At 34.5% G+C, this 20632-nt stretch overlaps 1 protein-coding gene across 3 annotated transcripts; it reads left to right on the forward strand.

Annotated features, from left to right (window-relative positions):
- The first annotated feature begins 874 nt into the window (after positions 1–874).
- LOC143049685 (iron-sulfur cluster assembly factor IBA57, mitochondrial-like) lies at positions 875–15635 on the forward strand. 3 transcript variants are annotated; one of them, XM_076223347.1, is made up of 7 exons: positions 875–951; positions 5678–5962; positions 6725–6856; positions 10780–10960; positions 13841–13987; positions 14592–14691; positions 15285–15635. In XM_076223347.1, exons 2-7 carry the CDS (start codon positions 5720–5722, stop codon positions 15502–15504), a joined length of 1023 nt encoding a protein of 340 aa, XP_076079462.1. In that variant the 5' UTR covers positions 875–951; positions 5678–5719; the 3' UTR covers positions 15505–15635. The 3 variants fall into 3 exon arrangements, with proteins under 3 accessions (XP_076079462.1, XP_076079465.1, XP_076079463.1); XM_076223350.1 differs by having other exon boundaries at positions 878–1028; XM_076223348.1 differs by having other exon boundaries at positions 882–996.
- The last annotated feature ends 4997 nt before the right edge of the window (positions 15636–20632 follow it).

The following is a 20632-nucleotide window of genomic DNA, read 5'->3' on the forward strand; positions in this document are numbered from 1 at the left end:
ATGCATAACATGGATATTTGTTGTATCGGATAAGAGCTTGAATTTGAATAACCGACCTTCTAACCCATATTTCCAAAGTGACACCAATATCGTGCGCAACGTCAGTGTCATTGGACATAACTACCCTCAGACTGATACATAAAATACTGACGTTTTCAGTGGCGGATCCAAGGGGTTGGGGGGGGGGGGGGGGTTGGAACTCCCCCCTTTTTTTGGCCGATCAATGCATTTGAATGGGAATATATAGTTGGAACCCCCCCCTTTTTACTCTGAGTTGGGACCCCCCCCCCCTTTTTAAAATGGCTTGATCCGCCACTGGTGTTGTATATTAGCTATTTTTGGCAACAACTGTTTTTCAGCTGATATTTTTTCTCTTTTTGCTTTTTTATATTTTAGATTAGAAAAGTGATGTGTCGATATACTTGTATGAAGTCCATTGTTCAAAAGCTCGAAATGATTCCAGACCGTATCTCATAATTAATTGATCAGTTCAAGTTTTTTCTTTTTTTTCTTTCCTTTTCATGAAGCATGTTATAAAATACTGTTCCCGCGAACCAATTTATTTGGTTTTTCAATGCAATCAATTATACTATTTTTTTTTTAAATTTAACACTATATAAGCAAGGACGTATAACTAAGTGGGAATTTGCATTTAGAATATTTTTTTGCCATATACTTGACCAGAATATTTTTTTTCATCAAATTAGGGATCAGATTAGATTTTATTTTATTAAAAAAAACATACCCTCCCCCTAAAAGGTTAATTCCCTAAGTATTCCTAAATGTCTATAGGCAGAATGACTGTGTCTGTAATTTTGATGGGTTCTCCGGGAACTGATTCGGTACTTTGTGACGCGTTTTAGCATGTTTCAATTTTGAGTGATCTCCCCTGTCCTATGATTGAAAAGTTGACTTTCAGTTTCACTGTTTTCTTCACCTGTCTAGCTTAAAGTGAGCTTTCAAAGATTTGACAAGTGCATCTGTTCTGAAGATAGAGTAACAATATTTCTTGATTATTAAAAATTCATGTAAGGCCCAGCTTGCTCGACAAATTATATCCCATAAACAAAGCTGTCAGGCAGTAGTGACCCCAGTGACAGTGTTATTTACATGTACCTACAAATGTAACTGTCACTCGACTCCTAACGTATATAGAGAAAGGTCAGGAAAAAAATGGTTTTTTTCTAATGTATAGTTTCAATATGTCATGTATGTATACCAAATAATATGAGGCAGGCATTACCTGTAAATGGGAATGAAGTCTGTATGAATTATTTTTTTATACATGTAAAGTGTTCTCCCCAGGCCATTTTAGCGTCGCGGTACCGCGACACTATATTTTTTCACCGTGATGCTATAATAATTCCTGCGATGCTATAATTATTTCCGCGACGCTATAATTATTTTGAAGATGCTATTTTACTTGTCCTCAATTTTGAACTTTCATCTATTATCGAGTATGATCATAAAAATGATATCACCTTTAATTGTAATCCCTTTAAGTGGGACACTAAAGGCAATTAAGAGATTAAATAGCTAGGTGTTAATTGCCCTCAGGGTGATAACTGTTTGGATGCGAATATCCCAAGCCAAGCTGACACTTGTGACATGACTAATACCACGTGTCTGCAATCACCAATTTCGACACGGAAAAATGCAATCACAAAACATTTCAAAATCTACGTTTTGTAATACGAAATTTCAAAGATTGAAACGATTTTTTTTTTTTTTTTTTAAAAAGGTCCTTTATTTGTGCATCTTTCCTTAAATTACTTTCTTTCTCTTCCGGTAATACTAGAGCGAGAATTTTGGTTTAGAGCTAAACTAAGTTTAATACTTCTTTAAAAAGTTATCATAATTGGCTTAAGTCTATGTTTAATCCATTTAATGCATTAAAAGCGTCTTATTCATTCACAATCTCTTGTCAAACAATGTTTATTCTCTGACTCATTTTCGTAAATTTTTCTACAGCCGCCATTGCACATTTTTGTGTAAACTGCGGATCGGAACCGGACCAGATATGACAAAAATCTGCATTTTCATGATAATGACAACAGATGGACAGTAGACAGAAAAAATATACCAAGAGAGAAAACTACGCATTAACAGACTATTTGTTAGATAACTTTGTTAAAAATACATATCATTTTGATATAAAGATAAGAAACAACTGGGACTAATTTATTGAGTGCCATGAAACAATGAATTTCATAAACATGATAAAAAAAGTTTTTAAATTGATTTTTTTTTGCTACTTTTGCTACTTTATCTTTACTTGATATAATATAAAAATAGTTAATTTTGTGTACTAGATATTTAGTTTTGTATATAAAAAGGTTGATCTATAATGAACCATTCATTCATTTGACTTATTGTTGGGTAACTGAAACCACATATTTATTTTTATTTGGCACAAGAGGAAAAAAATAATTCTGTAACAATATATGAATAAAGAAAACATAAACTGAAACAACTGTTTTTGTGGTTATAGTTTAATTCTATTCTCAGTTATGAATTGAACAATATAAACTAAAACATATAAAGGAAATAGAGTATCAACGCGATGCGACAAACGACATTAAAAAAAATACATTTATTTTTTTTACGCAAAATGTGATGCTATCCAAAATTTCTGGGGAGAACACTGAATTGTAACTTAAATATTTGTTAAAAAAAGAAACAGAAATACTGTAAAGTTTCCGATTTTGGTTTTATTGTTAGGGATTTTAGTTGTGACTTTACTTCAGTTATGACATCATATGCAATGTAAACAAAGAAACGCTATCATCAGGTAACGTTTTTTCATATCAAGGAATTATTAAAAATGAAATTGGTATTGCGTTCCTTCCGATTTTATACTAGACTGATAAATATATATGTAATCAAAGTTTCATACAAACAAGACCATAAAAAGGATGAACATTGTAGATTTCTGTGCAGATGCAGGAATTCAAAACATGACATTAAAAAAATTGAACGATTTTGAGTTCATTAGTACAATGAAAATTAAATTTTTTTTTTTTTTTTATTGATTTTTCTTCTGTTATTGGGGACTTCGTCCCCATATAAAGGAATTGCACTGACCACAGTCACTTTCAAGCGACTGTGCACTGACACAGAAGGTGACCCCACTCACAGGTGATATCAATTATGTTCCTTATGTCATAATTACAATACCCTTCCCTTTTCACGATTTTGACCTACCCATTAGACTTTTTACCAGATTTGTAATAACATGAGCAACATGATGGGTGCTACATGTGGAGCAGGATCTGCTTATCCTTCTGGAGCAACTGTGATCCCCCCAGTTTTTGGTGGGGTTCATGTTGCCTAGTCTTTAGTTTTCAATGTTTAACTTTTGTCTTCTGTACTATTATTTGTCTGTTTGTCTTTTTATTTTGAGCCATCATCTCAAACTCATAGATTGAAAACAAACTGACAACACCATGCCATGGCGTTGTCAGTTTGTTTTCAATCTATGAGTTTGACTATCCCTCTGGTATCTTTCTTCCCTCTTCTACGTCTACATAAAATTTTGTAATTAGGTCAATATTGTTAATGGACCTTGAGATTATGTAATTGAAAAAAAAAAAATACATAATGCCATACATAATTTGGATGCTGTGATTCTTAGAATGGACATATTTGAACAATAAGAACTGTTTCACAAAAGAAATTTATTCAAGGTTATCATGGTTATTGCAGCCCTATTAAATGGGCACCACAATTTCAAGGACAAATTAATATCCCAAGGACAACACAACGGGTGTCACATATGGAGCAGGATCTTCTTACTCTTTCGGAGCACCTGAGATCACCCCCAGTTTTAGGTGGGGTTCATAACTTCATGTTGCTTAGTCTTTAGATATTCTATGTTGTGTCATGTGTACAATGTACTATTATTTGTCTGTTTGTCATTGTTCATTTTTAGCTCACCTGGCCTAAAAGGCGAAGAGAGCTTTTCTCATCACTTGGTGTCCGTCGTCGTCGTTGTCCGTCGTCGTTAACTTTTACAAAAATCTTCTCCTCTGAAACTACTGGGCCAAATTTAATCAAACTTAGCCACAATCATCATTTGGGTATCTAGTTTAAAAAATGTGTGGCGTGACCTGGCCAACCAACCAAGATGGCCGCCATGGCTAAAAATAGAATATAGGCGTAAAATGTAGATTTTGACTTATTACTCTGAAACCAAAGCATTTAGAGCAAATCTGACTGGGTTGATTTGTTTATCAAGTCAAGATCTAGCTGCCCTGAAATTTTCAGACAAATTGGACAACCGGTTGTTGGGTTGCTGTCCCTGAATTGTCAATTTTAAAGAAATTTTGCAGTTTTTGGTTAATATCTTGAATATTATTATAGATAGAGATAAACTGTAAACAGCAATAATGATCAGCAAAGTAAGATCTACAAATAAATCAACGTGACCAAAATGGTCAGTTGACCTGTTAAGGAGTTATAAACCTTTATAGTCATTTTTTACCAGTTTTTCGTAAATTTTTGTAATCTTTTACAAAAATCTTCTCCTCTGATACTACTGGGCCAAATTTAACCATACTTGGACTCAATCATCATTGGGGTATCTAGTTTAAAAAATGTGTGGCATGACCCTCCAACCAACCAAGATGGCCGTCATGGTTAAAAATAGAACATAGGGGGTAAAATGTAGATTTTGGCTTATAACTCTGAAACCGAAGCATTTAGAGCAAATCTGACAAGAGGTTAAATTGTTGATGATATTAAAATCTATCTGACCTGAATTTTCAGATGAATCAGACAACTGGTTGTTGGGTTACTGCCCCTGAATTTGTAATTTTTAAAGAAATGTTGCCGTTTTTAGTTATTATCTTGAATATTATTGTAGATAGAGATAAACTGTAAACAGCAATAATGTTCAGCAAAGTAAGATCTACAAATAAATCAAACATGACAAAAATGATCAGTTGACCCCTTAAGGAGTTACAGCCCTCTACAGTCAATTTTTAACAATTTTCATAAATTTTGTAAATTTTTAACAAAATATTTTCCTCTGTAACTAATGGGCCAAGTTCATTAAAGATGAAGAAGTAGCAAGAATGTTCAGTAAAGTAAGATCTACAAACACATCACCATCACCAAAACACAATTTTCTCATTAATACATCTGTGTCTTTTGTTGAATATGCACATAGACCAAGGTGAGCGACACAGGCTCTTAAGAGCCTCTAGTTAGCCATTGTCAGTTTATTTTCGATCTATGAGTTTGACTATCCCTCTGGTATCTTTCACCTCTATTTTACACACTAATGAATTTACAAAAGAAGCATTTAATTCTTAAATAAAAATATTAAAAAAACACAAAAAAATACAATATGAATTAAGTAACATTACTTTATATTTAGTTAGTTCAGTATAATACTACAATTATGGTCTGACATCAAAAGTTATCATCAAAAATGTTAAAATAAGTTTTAAGAAAATCATGTTAATCTCTCAGGAATAACCAATTTGGATATTGACTTGATGTCAGGAGTCCATAATAATATATATCTTCCATTTGGTTTCGTGCTTTTAGTGTCTGTGTAATGGATTGATTTGATATCAAAATAAAAGTAAAAAAACCCAACATTTTAGATGTTTTACAGTTTATACATTTACATCATATACACTTATTAATTCAGAAACATTATTACTTGCAGATTATCAGATTATTATAATGATTCTGATGTGTTACTGCTAACATGAAGATCCTTCTGAAAACTTTACAACACATCTCATCACGTCTACATGTGTCTCACAGTATTATTGTCTGCAGAAGAAATATTTCATCTAGCTCCTGGACCTTACATGCTCTCAAAAGTCGTGGGCTGATCCAGCTTTCTGGGACAGATGTCAACCCTTTCCTCCAAGGCCTTGTCACAAATGATGTCACAGTACTGGGTCCTGAATGTACCTCATTGCATGCTATGCTCCTTAATGTTCAGGTAACAGTTATGGTTTGGTATATAAAAAGAACATGGTAAGGGTCAGCTCTACTTATTGAAAAAAATCAAAGTATATTATTTGAGTCATATCGGAGTAAACATGAAATATAAGGATTTATACATATTTTAACATCCTGGCACTTGAAATTTCTAGGAGGTGAAATTCTCGGGATTTTACCTCAAACTCTATGGGAAAATACAATTTTTAATTCCTATTTAAAACCAAATGGTAAAAGGTATCACAAAGATTTTTAAAACACATGTCTAGTATGATAAGGAGATTTGAAAAACGATCTCAAATTTTATTGTAATGATTCAACAAAAAATAAATTGAGTTTTAAGTTTGTGTACCTATATATGGTAAAACCCGAGGATTTGCCACCGCTTCAACTCTAATATTCAAATAGATAAACACAATCTAATTATCTGATTGGTCAATCTTCAGATGTGTTGCAAGCATGAAATTATGTATTTGAAGAGAAATGGTAGCACATGATTTGAGTGTCAGTGCCTTGACATGAAGATATTGTACTTCTTTCAGTACATATGGTGTCAAATAATTCCTGTCAACAAACACCATCTATAATTCTCATAACATGGAAGGGGAGATAACCCAATTAGTTAACTTAAAACAAATATGCATTTAAAGAGACATAGATTTAACAACAACCCAATAATACACAAAAACAAAAATATTTGTAGAATAATGGTTTCCAGTTGATAAGGAACATGAGGCCAAGAATGTATTATCTTTTTTTACAGGGAAGAGTGATGTATGATCTACTTTTATACCATAAAGTTTTAGAAGACAATCCAAGTGTAATAGTAGAACATGATAGACGAATAACAACAGATCTCATAAAAACATTAAAAAGATACAAGATCAGGAAAAAGGTAGGTAGAATGATTCTAACCTAAGTCCATGCTATTGGTCTGGTATCCTTTGGGTTTAATATGATAAATTACTGGCGATAGTTCATTTAATAACCTTAGTGATTTGATGGAAGAGTGCTTGCCTAGAGTACTGGAGAAATTGTAGAAATTGAGTTTGATTCCTGCTTGGGTTAAACCAAGACCTTGCAAATTTGTATTTGCTCCTTTTCAATTAAGCACATGGCATTTAGAATTAAGAACAAAGGCTGGTTGGCTTGGAGTAAGAATAATATTTCCGTTCTTTTGGTCATTAATCTTTACAAAAGTTGTCCTTGAAACACCAAATTAAGTATTTTGATTGGGTGATTTCTGATCCAGAGTTCTGTTAGTTTGAGTGGCATGTCCTCCTACCTTGTGTATTATTATTTATCTTGATTTCTGATCCAGAGATCTGTTAGTTGAGTGGCATGTCCTACCTTGTGTATTATTATTTGTCTTGATTTCTGATCCAGAGTTCTGTTAGTTGAGTGGCATGTCCTACCTTGTGTATTTCTGATCCAGAGTTCTGTTAGTTGAGTGGCATGTCCTACCTTGTGTATTTCTGATCCCGAGTTCTGTTAGTTGAGTGGCATGTCCAGTGTTCTCCCCAGGCCGTTTTAGCGTCGCGGTACCGTGACGCTATATTTTCTTCCCGTGACGCTATAATAATTTCCGCGACGCTATAATTATTTTCAGGATGTAATTTTTCTCGTTTCTGTATGGCAAAACCATGTCCTAAATTGTGAACTTTCATCTAATTACCGCTTATGATCATAAAAAAATATATCACCGTTAATTGTAATCCCTTCAAGTCAGACAATAGAGGCAATTTAAAGAGATTACACAGGTGCTAATTGCCCTTTGGTTGATAACTGGTTGGATACGAATACCCCAAGCTGTCACTTGTGACATGATTATAAATACCACGTGGTATGCAATCGCAAATTTCGACAAGGAGAAAATGAAATCAGAAAATCATAAAATAAATCAAAATATATGTTTGCAAAATGAAAATTTAAAGAAACAAACATTTTTTTCTCTTTTAAAAAGAGATTGAGTCTTATCTTTTTATGACTTTCAAAATATTAGTATTACTTTCTTTCTCTTCCTATTACTAGTTGTAAATCGAGAGTGAAAATTTAGATTTTGAGCTATATTAGTTTTGAACTTTCTTTAGAAAGTGATCATAATTGGCTTAAGTTTATGTTTCATCCATTTAATGCATTAAAAACGCCATATTTATTCCCAATCTCTTGTCAAACATTATTTTATTTTCGTATTTTTCATTGCTTTCGGCGGCCATTTAATATTTAAGTGTAAACTACTGATCAGAATCGGACCAGATATGACAAAAATCCGCATTTTACAACAATAACAGAAAACTAAGCATTAACAGACTATTTATTAGATAACTTTGTTAAACATTTTGATAAAAAAAAAGTTTTTTAATTTAAATTTTATTGCTAAATGATACTTTCTCTTCCTTTTTTTTTTATTATAAGAACCAGTATTTTTTCCTACATATTTAGTGCAATTGTATCTATACACATATATTTTTATTTGGCCCAAGAGGAAAAAAATAATTCTGGAACTATAAATGAATATCATGAATATAGAAAACATAAACTGAAAATACTGTTATCATGGTTTTAGTTTAATTGTATTCTCAGTTATGAATTCAACATTATAGACACAAAGAATAGGGTGGAATAGAATATTTTATTCACCAAATAAGGGCCTACATGGCCTATAGCAGACAAACAATATGATACATTTTGTAATAAACAATAACGTATGTAACATAAAGGAAATAGAGCATTACCACGACGCTACTAATTGCATTGAAAAAATACAATTTATTTTTTACACCAAATATGATGCTATCAAAAATTTCTGGGGAGAACACTGATGTCCTACCTTGTGTATTTCTGATCCAGAGTTCTGTTAGTTGAGTGGCATGTCCTACCTTGTGTATTTCTGATCCAGAGTTCTGTTAGTTGAGTGGCATGTCCTACCTTGTGTATTTCTGATCTAGAGTTCTGTTAGTTGAGTGGCATGTCCTACCTTGTGTATTTCTGATCCAGAGTTCTGTTAGTTGAGTGGCATGTCCTACCTTGTGTATTTCTGATCCAGAGTTCTGTTAGTTGAGTGGCATGTCCTACCTTGTGTATTTCTGATCCAGAGTTCTGTTAGTTGAGTGGCATGTCCTACCTTGTGTATTTCTGATCCAGAGTTCTGTTAGTTGAGTGGCATGTCCTACCTTGTGTATTTCTGATCCAGAGTTCTGTTAGTTGAGTGGCATGTCCTACCTTGTGTATTTCTGATCCAGAGTTCTGTTAGTTGAGTGGCATGTCCTACCTTGTGTATTTCTGATCCAGAGTTCTGTTAGTTGAGTGGCATGTCCTACCTTGTGTATTTCTGATCCAGAGTTCTGTTAATTGAGTGGCATGTCCTACCTTGTGTATTTCTGATCCAGAGTTTTGTTAATTGAGTGGCATGTTCTACCTTGTGTATTTCTGATCCAGAGTTCTGTTAGTTGAGTGGCATGTCCTACCTTGTGTATTTCTGATCCAGAGTTCTGTTAATTGAGTGGCATGTCCTACCTTGTGTATTTCTGATCCAGAGTTCTGTTAGTTGAGTGGCATGTCCTACCTTGTGTATTTCTAATCCAGAGTTCTGTTAATTGAGTGGCATGTCCTACCTTGTGTATTTCTGATCCAGAGATCTGTTAGTTGAGTGGCATGTCCTACCTTGTGTATTTCTGATCCAGAGTTCTGTTAGTTGAGTGGCATGTCCTACCTTGTGTATTTCTGATCCAGAGTTCTGTTAGTTGAGTGGCATGTCCTACCTTGTGTATTTCTGATCCAGAGTTCTGTTAGTTGAGTGGCATGTCCTACCTTGTGTATTCCTGATCCAGAGTTCTGTTAGTTGAGTGGCATGTCCTACCTTGTGTATTTCTGATCCAGAGTTCTGTTAGTTGAGTGGCATGTCCTACCTTGTGTATTATTATTTGTCTTCATGTTTTCATTTTTTGCCGAGGTATTGTCAGTTTGTTTTAATAATTTGAATAATAATCCCTTAGGTATCTTTGGCCTCTCCTTTGTGAATAAACTCATCATAGATACCAGGACTAAATTTTTTTATATACCGCAGACACACGTCACGTCCACAAAAGACTCACCAGTGATGCTTGAATCCAAAAAAGTTAAAAAGGCCAAATTAAGTACGAAGCTGAAGAGCACTGAGGACAAAAATTCCCAAAAGTTCTGCCAAACCCAGCCAAGGCATGTGAATTAGCTCAGCTAAAATCTTTTACTTAGTGTGTGTCCAGTACAAAGCATAGTCCATATACATATTAACTAATTTGTTCTTGTCCTAATAGCATGTACATGCCACTAGACATAAATAGTTTGGACACATTTTTGTTGTAAGGTTACAAACAGCTGTAACCACTATTGAGAACTGAATTCCATTCGTGTATTTTAGTTACCTGTACATGTACTTATATAACAGTCTTTACAGTATGGGTATTGCTCATTGTTGAGGGAGATATGGTGACCAATACCAATACTTGTTCACATTCACATCGTTTGCTTTTATTGTCATTTACCGGAATACCTATCTTTTTTATATCTTTATAAAATTACTGTAGGTGGAGAATTTTGTAAGTGAGTATTACTGTTTGTTGTTTATTCATCCTTAAATGTCTCAATGTATTTGACATATATATGAGATCAATAAGATAGGGTCATATTCCAGAGTGTTAGCCACAACGAAACTATGACCCTGTTTCACAATGATTAAGTCAACGGCAGACAGCAAGACTTTTCACTGTGTACTGTACTCCTAAAAAAGTTGTTGTATGCAAATTGTAATTTACATACATGTATATTCTTTATTTACAGGTGAATATTTCTGATATAAGTGATGACCTCCAGGTTTTTTCAGCACTACCCCCTGTTGATGAATCATGTGAAACAGGCCTTTCATTGGAACATAAATCTCTTTATCTTTCGTCTGAAGATCCAAGAATCAGTACTTTTGGAAGGAGAATTGTTGCACCGAGTGAAGACAATGTCATGAAATGTATGTTGTTTTTGTACTTTTTTATGCCTTCCCTGTAGCAGAGGGGGCAGTAAGTTATACCCTTGTCGTATGTCCCGTACATTCAAAAATTGGTTTCCTTTCTCCAACTTTAGTTTGCCTCAATCAAACGTTTTGAAACTAATACATAATGCTTATTACAACAAAACACAAATCAAATTCAAACTTTTTAGGTGTCACTTATACCGTTTTAGAGTTATGTCCCTTTAAAATGAAAAAAATTGCTGAATTTTTTTGTTTCCGTTATTTAACTTTAGTTTGCCTCAACCAAATGTTAAGAAACTTATACACAATGCTTATAACCACGAAACACGGATCAAGTTTGAATTTTGGTGATGTCACTTTTACTGTTCTAGAGTTATGCCCCTTTACAAATGAAAAAACTCTGAAATATTTGGATTCTATTCACTTACTTAAGTTTGCCACAACCAAACTTGTCTGCTGTCAAAATATTTGTTCTTCCTAAAGACGCTTGTACTTCTACAAAATATTAATATTTTGGCTGATCATCAAGAATCAGAGTTAAGTCCTCTGATCTCTATTTGTAGGTGTCTATCAAGGATCAGTGTTACTTCCCTTGACTGTTTCCTTATCAAGGATCAGAGTTAAGTCCCCTGGTCTCTATTTGTAGGTGTCTATCAAGGATCAGAGTTAAGTCCCCTGGTCTCTATTTGTAGGTGTCTATCAAGGATCAGAGTTAAGTCCCCTGGTCTCTATTTTTAGGTGTCTATCAAGGATCAGTGTTACTTCCCTTGTCTGTTTCCTCATCAAGAATCAGAGTTAACTCCCCTGGTCTCTATTTGTAGGTGTCTATCAAGGATCAGAGTTAAGTCCCCTGGTCTCTATTTTTAGGTGTCTATCAAGGATCAGTGTTACTTCCCTTGTCTGTTTCCTTATCAAGGATCAGAGTTAACTCCCCTAGTCTATATTTGTAGGTGTCCATCAAGGATCAGTGTTACTTCCCTTGTCTGTTTCCTTATCAAGGATCGGAGTTAACTCCCCTAGTCTATATTTGTAGGTGTCCATCAAGGATCAGTGTTACTTCCCTTGTCTGTTTCCTTATCAAGGATCGGAGTTAACTCCCCTGGTCTCTATTTGTAGGTGTCCATCAATGATCAGAGTTACTTCCCTTGTCTGTTTCCTCATCAAGAATCAGAGTTAAGTCCCCTAGTCTATATTTGTAGGTGTCCATCAAGGATCAGAGTTACTTCCCTTGTCTGTTTCCTCATCAAGAATCAGAGTTAACTCCCCTAGTCTATATTTGTAGGTGTCCATCAAGGATCAGAGTTACTTCCCTTGTCTGTTTCCTCATCAAGAATCAGAGTTAACTCCCCTGGTCTATATTTGTAGGTGTCTATCAAGGATCAGAGTTACTTCCCTTGACTGTTTCCTTATCAAGAATCAGAGTTAACTCCCCTGGTCTATATTTGTAGGTGTCCATCAAGGATCAGAGTTAACACTCCTAGTCTCTATTTGTAGGTGTCCATTAAGGATCAGTGTTACTTCCCTTGACTGTTTCCTCATCAAGAATCAGAGTTAAGTCCCCTAGTCTATATTTGTAGGTGTCCATCAAGGATCAGAGTTACTTCCCTTGTCTGTTTCCTCATCAAGAATCAGAGTTAACTCCCCTGGTCTATATTTGTAGGTGTCTATCAAGGATCAGAGTTACTTCCCTTGACTGTTTCCTTATCAAGAATCAGAGTTAACTCCCCTGGTCTATATTTGTAGGTGTCTATCAAGGATCAGAGTTAACACTCCTAGTCTCTATTTGTAGGTGTCCATCAAGGATCAGAGTTACTTCCCTTGTCTGTTTCCTCATCAAGAATCAGAGTTAAGTCCCCTAGTCTATATTTGTAGGTGTCCATCAAGGATCAGAGTTACTTCCCTTGACTGTTTCCTTATCAAGGATCAGAGTTAACTCCCCTGGTCTATATTTGTAGGTGTCCATCAATGATCAGAGTTACTTCCCTTGTCTGTTTCCTCATCAAGAATCAGAGTTAACTCCCCTAGTCTATATTTGTAGGTGTCCATCAAGGATCAGTGTTACTTCCCTTGTCTGTTTCCTTATCAAGGATCAGAGTTAACTCCCCTAGTCTATATTTGTAGGTGTCAATCAAGGATCAGAGTTACTTCCCTTGTCTGTTTCCTCATCAAGAATCAGAGTTAACTCCCCTAGTCTATATTTGTAGGTGTCCATCAAGGATCAGTGTTACTTCCCTTGTCTGTTTCCTTATCAAGGGTCAGAGTTAACTCCCCTAGTCTAAATTTGTAGGTGTCCATCAAGGATCAGTGTTACTTCCCTTGTCTATTTCCTTATCAAGGATCAGAGTTAACTCCCCTAGTCTCTATTTGTAGGTGTCCATCAAGGATCAGAGTTACTTCCCTTGACTGTTTCCTCATCAAGAATCAGAGTTAACTCCCCTGGTCTCTATTTGTAGGTGTCCATTAAGGATCAGAGTTAAGTCCCCTGGTCTATATTTGTAGGTGTCCATCAAGGATCAGAGTTACTTCCCTTGTCTGTTTCCTCATCAAGAATCAGAGTTAACTCCCCTAGTCTATATTTGTAGGTGTCTATCAAGGATCAGAGTTAACACTCCTAGTCTCTATTTGTAGGTGTCCATTAAGGATCAGTGTTACTTCCCTTGTCTGTTTCCTCATCAAGAATCAGAGTTAACTCCCCTAGTCTATATTTGTAGGTGTCCATCAAGGATCAGAGTTACTTCCCTTGACTGTTTCCTTATCAAGGATCAGAGTTAAGTCCCCTGGTCTCTATTTGTAGGTGTCCATCAAGGATCAGTGTTACTTCCCTTGTCTGTTTCCTCATCAAGAATCAGAGTTAACTCCCCTAGTCTATATTTGTAGGTGTCCATCAAGGATCAGAACTAGCCTCCTCCACAGAAGAGGAGTACCATGAGAGACGATACATGCTTGGGTTGAGTGAGGGCATCATTGATCTACCTCCTGGCAACTGTTTTCCATTAGAGAGTAATTTAGTTTATCTAAATGGAGGTTAAATTTTGTGATTTTAAATTTATATAAGCTAGTGATTAATGGACATAATTTTAGTAAACAAAGTGAAATTTAATGTTTATGTGGTAAATTGGATTCATCTTGAAATTTACTCCATACTTCAATAATTTTGTCTAACACAAAGTTGTATCTTTTTGTAGACATCAAAGAATCTTTACTACTGAAATTATTATTGATAAGGGTCAAACATTTGGTGTGTTTTAGGTATTGTTTATAGATATAAGAAGATACAAGTGCCAATAAAACAACTCTCCCATCGCAGTTTCACTTTATACATAAAATATTTTTTTTAAAAGTCAATGAAGCATGAAATTATTTGTTTAACTAACAAGGTAACAGATTGCAAGAACAGCTTCTCAAAAATATTTTAGAATTTGCAATGGAAACTTATTATCTGTATGAACATTTGAATACCCATATATGTACGTAGAAAAATGAAATTCAACAATCATTTAATGTAATGTAGCATTATAAAACAACAAAAAATATAGATCACTTAATCTTACCAGAAATCTTGATCTGTAATCAGATATTGAATGATCAATGGAATTTTTAAATGCAGTGTAAAACTTGTTTTTTTCAGTTTGTTTCCATAAAGGCTGTTATATTGGTCAAGAACTTACAGCACGTACATTTCATACAGGGGTAACAAGGAAACGTCTAATGCCATTAAAATTTGAAATGTAAGTTGAGAAAAACCCATACTGACTATATTATAAAATTGAGAATGGAAATGGGGAATCTGTCAAAGAGACAGCAGCTCAACCATAGAACAGACAACAGCTGAAGGTCACCAATAGGTCTTCAATGCAGCGAGTAAATCATGAACCCGGAGGAGTCATTCAGCTGGCCCCTTAACAAATATGTATACTAGTTCAGTGATAATGAACATTATACTTAACTCATATACACAAAAAACTAAAATTAAAATCATACAAGAATAACTAAGGCTAGAGGCTCCTGACTTGTGACATGCACAAAAATGCGACAGGGTTAAACATGTTTTTTGAAATCTCAACCCTCCCCCTATACCTCTAGCCAATGTAGAAAAAACAAACACACAACAATACCCACAGTTAAACTCGGTTTAAGAAAAGTCTATAAATTACTACAACTTTAATCAGTTAACAATCAGTTAGTAAATTCTGTAAAAAGTCATGGCAAAAAAAATGTAAAAGTTGTAAAAAAAAATTCACAAGGGTATAAAATAAAAGTGAAAAAAGCATTAGTCAATTTATCTATGGAGTTAACTATAAAAAAATCACTTTATTTTCAGTGTACCCACTGGTATGTCAGCAGGTGATAACATTGTAAATGAGAAGGGAAAGTCAGTAGGGAAATTCCGTAATAGTGCTGGAAAACATGGACTTGGTTTACTCAGAGTGGCTGAAATCAAAGGAACTATTTCAGTAACAAATAAAGATGGACAAATTTATAATGTGCAAGCTATGCCACCAGAATGGTGGCCAAAAGAGGAAGACAAAGGACATTTGTGATGTCTATATTTAATAGTATAGTAAATCCATATTTCAATTATTGCTAAATAGTGTGAAGTATTTATGATGTCTGCATGTGGATGGATTATTTGTTGTTTTATAATTCTGTAATAAAACTGTTTTGTATTGTTTTTTATTTTAAAATCTATGAATCCACAAAAAAATAAGTCTCTAAGACTTATTTTCACTGTTTATTTTTTAGCTCACCTGGTCCAAAGGGAAGATAAAGTACTTGACATTTTGGACAGGCTGCTTATTGATGAAGATGTATTTCTTTCTCTAGATGTGTTTTGGTTATTGTTGTTTAATGTTTCATTGTGTTACTGTATATGAAAGATGTGATATGATTGGTCATGAGACATTAATTTTCTCCACAAGCGACCACATGACACAGAAATAAACAACAATACCCACATTTCCTTTTCCTGTTAACTCAGAAATTATTGCATGCATTTATTTTTGCCATTTTTATACGACCGCAAAAAATTTTGCAGTCGAATATTGGTATGACATCGTCATTGTCCGAAGACATTTTGTTTTTTCCGGACAATAACTTCATATAAGTAAATAGAAATCAATGAAATATAAACACAAGGTTTATAACCACAAAAAAAGGTTTGGATTAATTTTGGGGGTAATGTTCCCAACAGTTTAGGAATTAGGGACCAACAAGGGGCCCATATAAGCATTTTTCTAGTTTCCAGACAATAACTTGTTGAATGGTGTATGGATCTCTCTGAAATAATATCATACCACAAATGGATGGTTAGAAGTGGCTTTGGTGAGTGATGGCTTAAACCGTTTAGGAATAAGGCGCAAAAAAGGGGAAAAAAACAAGGGTGTCCTGGTTAACGGACAATTACTTTAGTTCAAAACATAATTTTAAAGCAGTGTTAGGGAGGTAATTCAAACACATTTTTAATTACCTCCCTTGCACTGGTTTTAAATTATGTATAAAGAAATGTTGTATTGTCTTTAGGTTTATTAGCTGTCAATTTATTTCTAGAAGTTACTGTTTTAAAAAAAACAAGCCCTGATAAGAACATGGACAACAATTGGCCTAGTAGCATTTTCGAAAGGGGGGGATGTTAAAAAAAAGCAAAAAATAGAATATAAATTTAAATCACATAACCAATTCAAGTTCTTTGACTACAGTTGTTCTGTGTCAGAAACACTGTGGATTCATAATTATTCCTTGGATACTAATTTTCATGGAATTCGTGGGTACAGGTTAACCACGAAATTTAAATGTTCAAAGAATATCAAAGTTTTCTTTATGCTTGTATACATACTGCGGCAAAACCACGAAATTAAATATCCACAAACTGTGTAAGTTTTCTTTAAGCCACGAAAATTGGTTCCCAACGAAAATAAAGGAATCCACAGTATGATGTGTCAAATATTAAATTACAATCCAAATTTAGACCTGTATCAAGTGCGGATATTGTAACAATAACACAATGTAACTGTTGACACAAATATTATTGTAACATTCGTAATTAACCGGTTCCATACCCAACCCTGCATTCCTAGTCTCCAATGTAACAATAATTATTTTATTATTGTTACATTTCCATGTAACCGTAGCCAGTGCCTAAATAAAATTCAGTGTCTTGAAAATATTGAACTTGAATTGTCTTAATTCTTAAAGAGTTTAATAAATTTAACTACAGCCATATCTGTTTGCCTGAAATCATATTTATGTCAACGCTAAACATCGTCATTACAGACAATCCATGAACTCAGGATCAACATATTTTCATTGCACCTAGCAGAAATTCAGGGGCCAGTTGAAGCCCTCCTTGATTTATGACTTTTAATCAGCGGTATACTTTTGTTGCCTTATTTGACCCACTATTTCCCCCATATTCTACTTTGAGTACAAATTTCATGTTTTATTTGGTAAAAAAAATTATTTGATAAAGTCATGTGAAACGAGTTTCTCAAAATTTTAGAGTTTTAGAAATTATTGAACCAATGCATGCATACATACTAAACTAAATTGCTGTCCTATATTGGTATCACATCATCTTTGTCGTCAGCGTCGTGCGAAGACATTTGGTTTCCAGACTATAACTTTAGTATGAGTAGAAATCTATGAAATTTGCACAAAAGGTTTATAACCACAAAAGGAAGATTGGGATTGATTTTGGGGGTTATGGTCTTAAAAGTTTAGGATTTGGGGCCAAAGAAGGGGCACAAATAAGCATTTTTCTGGTATCCAGACAATAACTTGTGGAACAGTGTACGAACCTCTCTGAAATTATACCACTAGTTTCTATACCTCATAGGGATGGTAAGGATTAGCTTTGTGGGGTAATGGCTCAAACCGTTTAGGAATTAGGAGCTAAAAGGGGGAAAACAATGGTTTCCCGGTTAATCGACAATTACTTTACAATATATAATTTACAAACAGTGTAAGGGAGGTAATTCAAACATTACGTTTTTAAATTATGTATAAAGAAATGTTGTATTGTCTTTAGGTGATTAGCTGTCAATTTATTTTTTGAAGTTACGATTAGAAATTCTGATTATGGTATATTATTTTAGCCATGATTATGTATGTAATTTACTATTTTATTTTAATTTTTATTTCCATTAAATAGGACGTTTGATCATGTGAGTTTAATGAGAAGTGTTAGCTTTGCGTCCAGTGATAAATGTTTCATGTATGTCCAGGATTGGAATACAATTCCATATAAAATACAATATATATATATATATATAGGTCCTGTAATAGTGACTCGAGACATTTGGAATGCCACCGAAATATGAGGATATATTGGTAAGGGACAGACAATTAGCCTTGTAACAGGTCACCTTCAGACCTCACATAGAGTTATTGCAATGTTTTCAATGTGCAGATACCGTTACACTCTCCCTGCACGCGGAATCGGATAAATAATTCCAATTATGACTGAACAAGCCAGTGTATCTCTACACCACACGCACCCAAAAAGGACGACCCAGGCGGGGGACCGTGCCCCATCGTTTTTGGGGAAAAATTAGGTTAGGGAATTACTGAAGGATGACTGGAGCCCTCTCTTATAAAAAGTTCTGGATCCGCCACTGCGACCAACAAAATAGTTGAGCACTGGCTACTTGGCTCATAAAAAACATTCTGGTTGTGCAGATGACACCAAATATGTTCTGAATCTAGGTTTCTCCATATCTTATGAATAAATTTTGAAGAAGAAAATTTTGATTGATAGCGGTGAAAAAAAAAAATAATTCGCATACCCCCTCCCCCCCTTTTGAAGTTAAATGGTTGATCCCCTATACTTTCCTGGATTTCAAATTGCTGATTTTTTAGCATTCCTACAGAAAAGCGCTATATACGCAATACCTTTATAAAATGTAATATTTATTTCTCACATATGTTGCAGGACATGGCCAGTAGTTTGTATCGTTGTGAAGTCTATGATAATCAGATTACCAATTCATCAGTAGTTTCGTATTCCGAATGTGATCAAGGGTTTTTATGGATATTGTAAAGAACGTCACAATATTTCAAAGGGAACAGAAAACTATATTACTAGTTCCATTTGGGAAAACAAGTTACCGACCGAAGTCCAGCAAATTTCAAAGGTTTGCTTAAAACATAACGAGACATACGAGCTTTTCTGTATAAAACACGATTGCCCATGCTGTAAGAAATGTGTGAAGTCTCACAATGATTGTAAAGGTTTAACCGACATTAATGAAATCATAAAACACGTCAAAACATCCAACGCCGTTAGCTAAATCGAACAAACTCTACAGGAAGTTGTTGAGAATATTAAACGAACCAGTACAAACCGGGAAGACAATTCAATATATCTAGAAAACAAGAAAAGAGAAATTGAGGCAGAAATAAAACATGCCAGGACAAAGATAAATCGTCACCTTGATAAACTTCAGGAGGATTTGACGAAAGAATTAATGGCAACAGAACAAGAAGAAAGTAGCAAAATTCGAAAACTGTTGACAACTCTGACAAAGAAGGAACAAGAAATATTAAAATATCAAACACACTTTGCTCATGTAAAACAATATGGATCGGAGCTTCAAACTTTTTTGTCTATGAAACAACTGGAAAAAGATATTGCAGTCGAAGAAGAATTTATTCAATCTCTCACCAAAGGTAGCACCACGAATCAAGTCAATATTTCATTCCGACTTAACAAGTCGTTGCAGGAAATCACAACCAGCTTGCAGATCTAGAGGTTTGGAGATATTGTTATCAGTTCTGATTACTGCAATGTGTTAATTAAGAAACGAAAAGACAGACAAGCCCAGATTATGGTAATCCCTCTTCCAGCAAGACATATCGATAACCTAACATTGACTTTACAGAAACGTATCAGTACAAATATGTCAAATGTCAAAGATTGTTCTATACTCCCTGGTGGTAGCATGGTGTTTTCCTGTTATTCCAAAAGCAAAATAGGAGTATTTAGATCAGACGGATCAGAAGATTTTGAAATAAATAACATCGGTGATACGTTTGATGTAGTATATACAGGTGATGACTCTATTGCTGTTACATCTAGAGAATCATGTAACATAAATATAATTGACTTAAAGTAACAGCAACTGAAGAAAATAATAAAAGTAAAGTCAAAAAATGATGGAGTGGCATTCAAAGATGGACATTTGATTTATTATCGCAGGAAGAAAGGACCGAAGATGATTAGTCTTAGTGATGAATCCGTTACCAATGTAACCAATAAAACAATTCCTTGGCAGGCTCACGGGACAACATTCGGTGATAAACTGTTCTATACAAACGATATCAAACACAGAGTTACATGTTGTGATTTCCATGGTAACATACTGTGGAAGTTCAGTGATACAAGTGTTCTGCGTGAACCATGTGGCATCTCTGTAGACAATAATTGCAATGTGTTTGTTGCGGGCTATCGTACTAGCAATGTGGTTGTCATTTCACCTGATGGACAACACCACCGACAACTTTTATCTGGTGAAGATGAACTGAAATACCCACAGGGCCTGCACTATGACACATCTATCAATACACTATTAGTGGCAAATTACCAGTATTACACGGTCGTGTATAACGTTAGATGTTTACATCTTTTTTGTATCAAACTTGTATAACCAACAATTGCATTGCAATAGACAATTG

The sequence above is a fragment of the Mytilus galloprovincialis genome, chromosome 10, assembly GCF_965363235.1.
Source record: "Mytilus galloprovincialis chromosome 10, xbMytGall1.hap1.1, whole genome shotgun sequence".
Lineage (NCBI taxonomy): Eukaryota > Metazoa > Mollusca > Bivalvia > Mytilida > Mytilidae > Mytilus > Mytilus galloprovincialis.